At 38.4% G+C, this 1,069-nt stretch overlaps 1 protein-coding gene across 2 annotated transcripts in view; it reads left to right on the top strand.

The window, feature by feature from the left end:
- The window catches only part of clos (closca), a 3,130-nt gene extending 2,067 nt beyond the window's left edge, over window positions 1–1,063 (top strand). For both annotated transcript variants that reach the window (XM_086547998.1, XM_086547999.1), the window contains exons 6-10: window positions 58–180; window positions 265–362; window positions 446–539; window positions 628–772; window positions 867–1,063. In XM_086547998.1, coding sequence (XP_086404124.1) covers window positions 58–180; window positions 265–362; window positions 446–539; window positions 628–772; window positions 867–1,054 — 648 coding nt within the window. In that variant the 3' untranslated portion in view covers window positions 1,055–1,063. The remainder of the gene's footprint in view (window positions 1–57; window positions 181–264; window positions 363–445; window positions 540–627; window positions 773–866) is intronic.
- Window positions 1,064–1,069: the final 6 nt, after the last annotated feature.

The following is a 1,069-nucleotide window of genomic DNA, read 5'->3' on the forward strand; positions in this document are numbered from 1 at the left end:
CAACTACTATATAAACATTTTTCGTAATTTTTAATGTTTTATATATTTCTTTTTCAGAATAATAATGTATACCAACATGCTTCAGTTGTCAGTAAAGGTGCTTTCAAGTGTGCACCAGTCTACAAAACTACTACATTTATTGAAATAGTTTGTGCAGAAAGTCTTAATAATGATGATCACGTAAGTTTGAGTCGGTGTAAATAATCATTTGCCAAAGATTGTGGTGATTGGGTGTATTTCTTATACCCCCCCCTCCCCCTACAGATTGGGAGTGGTATATACAGAATAACCTGGAATAATACTATTCAAGTAATTTATCAGCGGTCTATAGTCACACAAGGGGCAAGAGATGTAGAAACATGGTAAGTTTTAAGTGGTTAGGAAGAAGTGAAATTTCCAATACTGGGTGGAAGACCTTGGTCACTAATACTTCAAATTCTACTAGGAAAATCGGAGATGAAGTGTTTGTAGGCATCGCAAATTCGTACGACTCTACCATAAGCAGTGTAAACTGTGAAAGCCTTATTTATGAATTGGAGGTAAGAGTTTAAAACTATTCTAATACCAGATAGGTTAACAATACGGATTGGTATTTTTAACTTTTTTTTTTTTTTTTTTCTTTTGCAGTCTAGTGTAACAACAAAGGGAACCTACACAAATTATGATAAGGTTGATACTGCTGTCTTCACTACAAAGAGTGCATATGACCTAGAAGCCTTCAAGATAATGACTCGGCAGTTTGTGGCTGTGGCCAACCACATGGATGATAAAGGTAACGATATCTGTTGCTGGGATGTTGGAAGGGTGCAGGTGGTTAGAATAAAACTTGCTGGAGACTGCATACTTGAGCATTGGCTCCTTTTCAGGCAATGTGGAAGTCGACAGCGAGATCTTTATGTATGATGTCCACTATTCTCGGATGAGGCCTTTCCAACGCATCAGGACAAGTGCAGCTAGGGCCTGGAGTGCTTTCCATTTCACAAATGGGGAAAATACAGAGTACTTCTTGGCGGTTGCTAATGAATACCGCACTGATGCCGGTAAGCTTAAATGAGCAGGCTAAATTGGG

Source organism: Penaeus japonicus, unplaced genomic scaffold, assembly GCF_977035675.1.
Source record: "Penaeus japonicus unplaced genomic scaffold, GWHDUDI00000001_assembly GWHDUDI00000020, whole genome shotgun sequence".
In the NCBI taxonomy this organism is placed as follows: domain Eukaryota; kingdom Metazoa; phylum Arthropoda; class Malacostraca; order Decapoda; family Penaeidae; genus Penaeus; species Penaeus japonicus.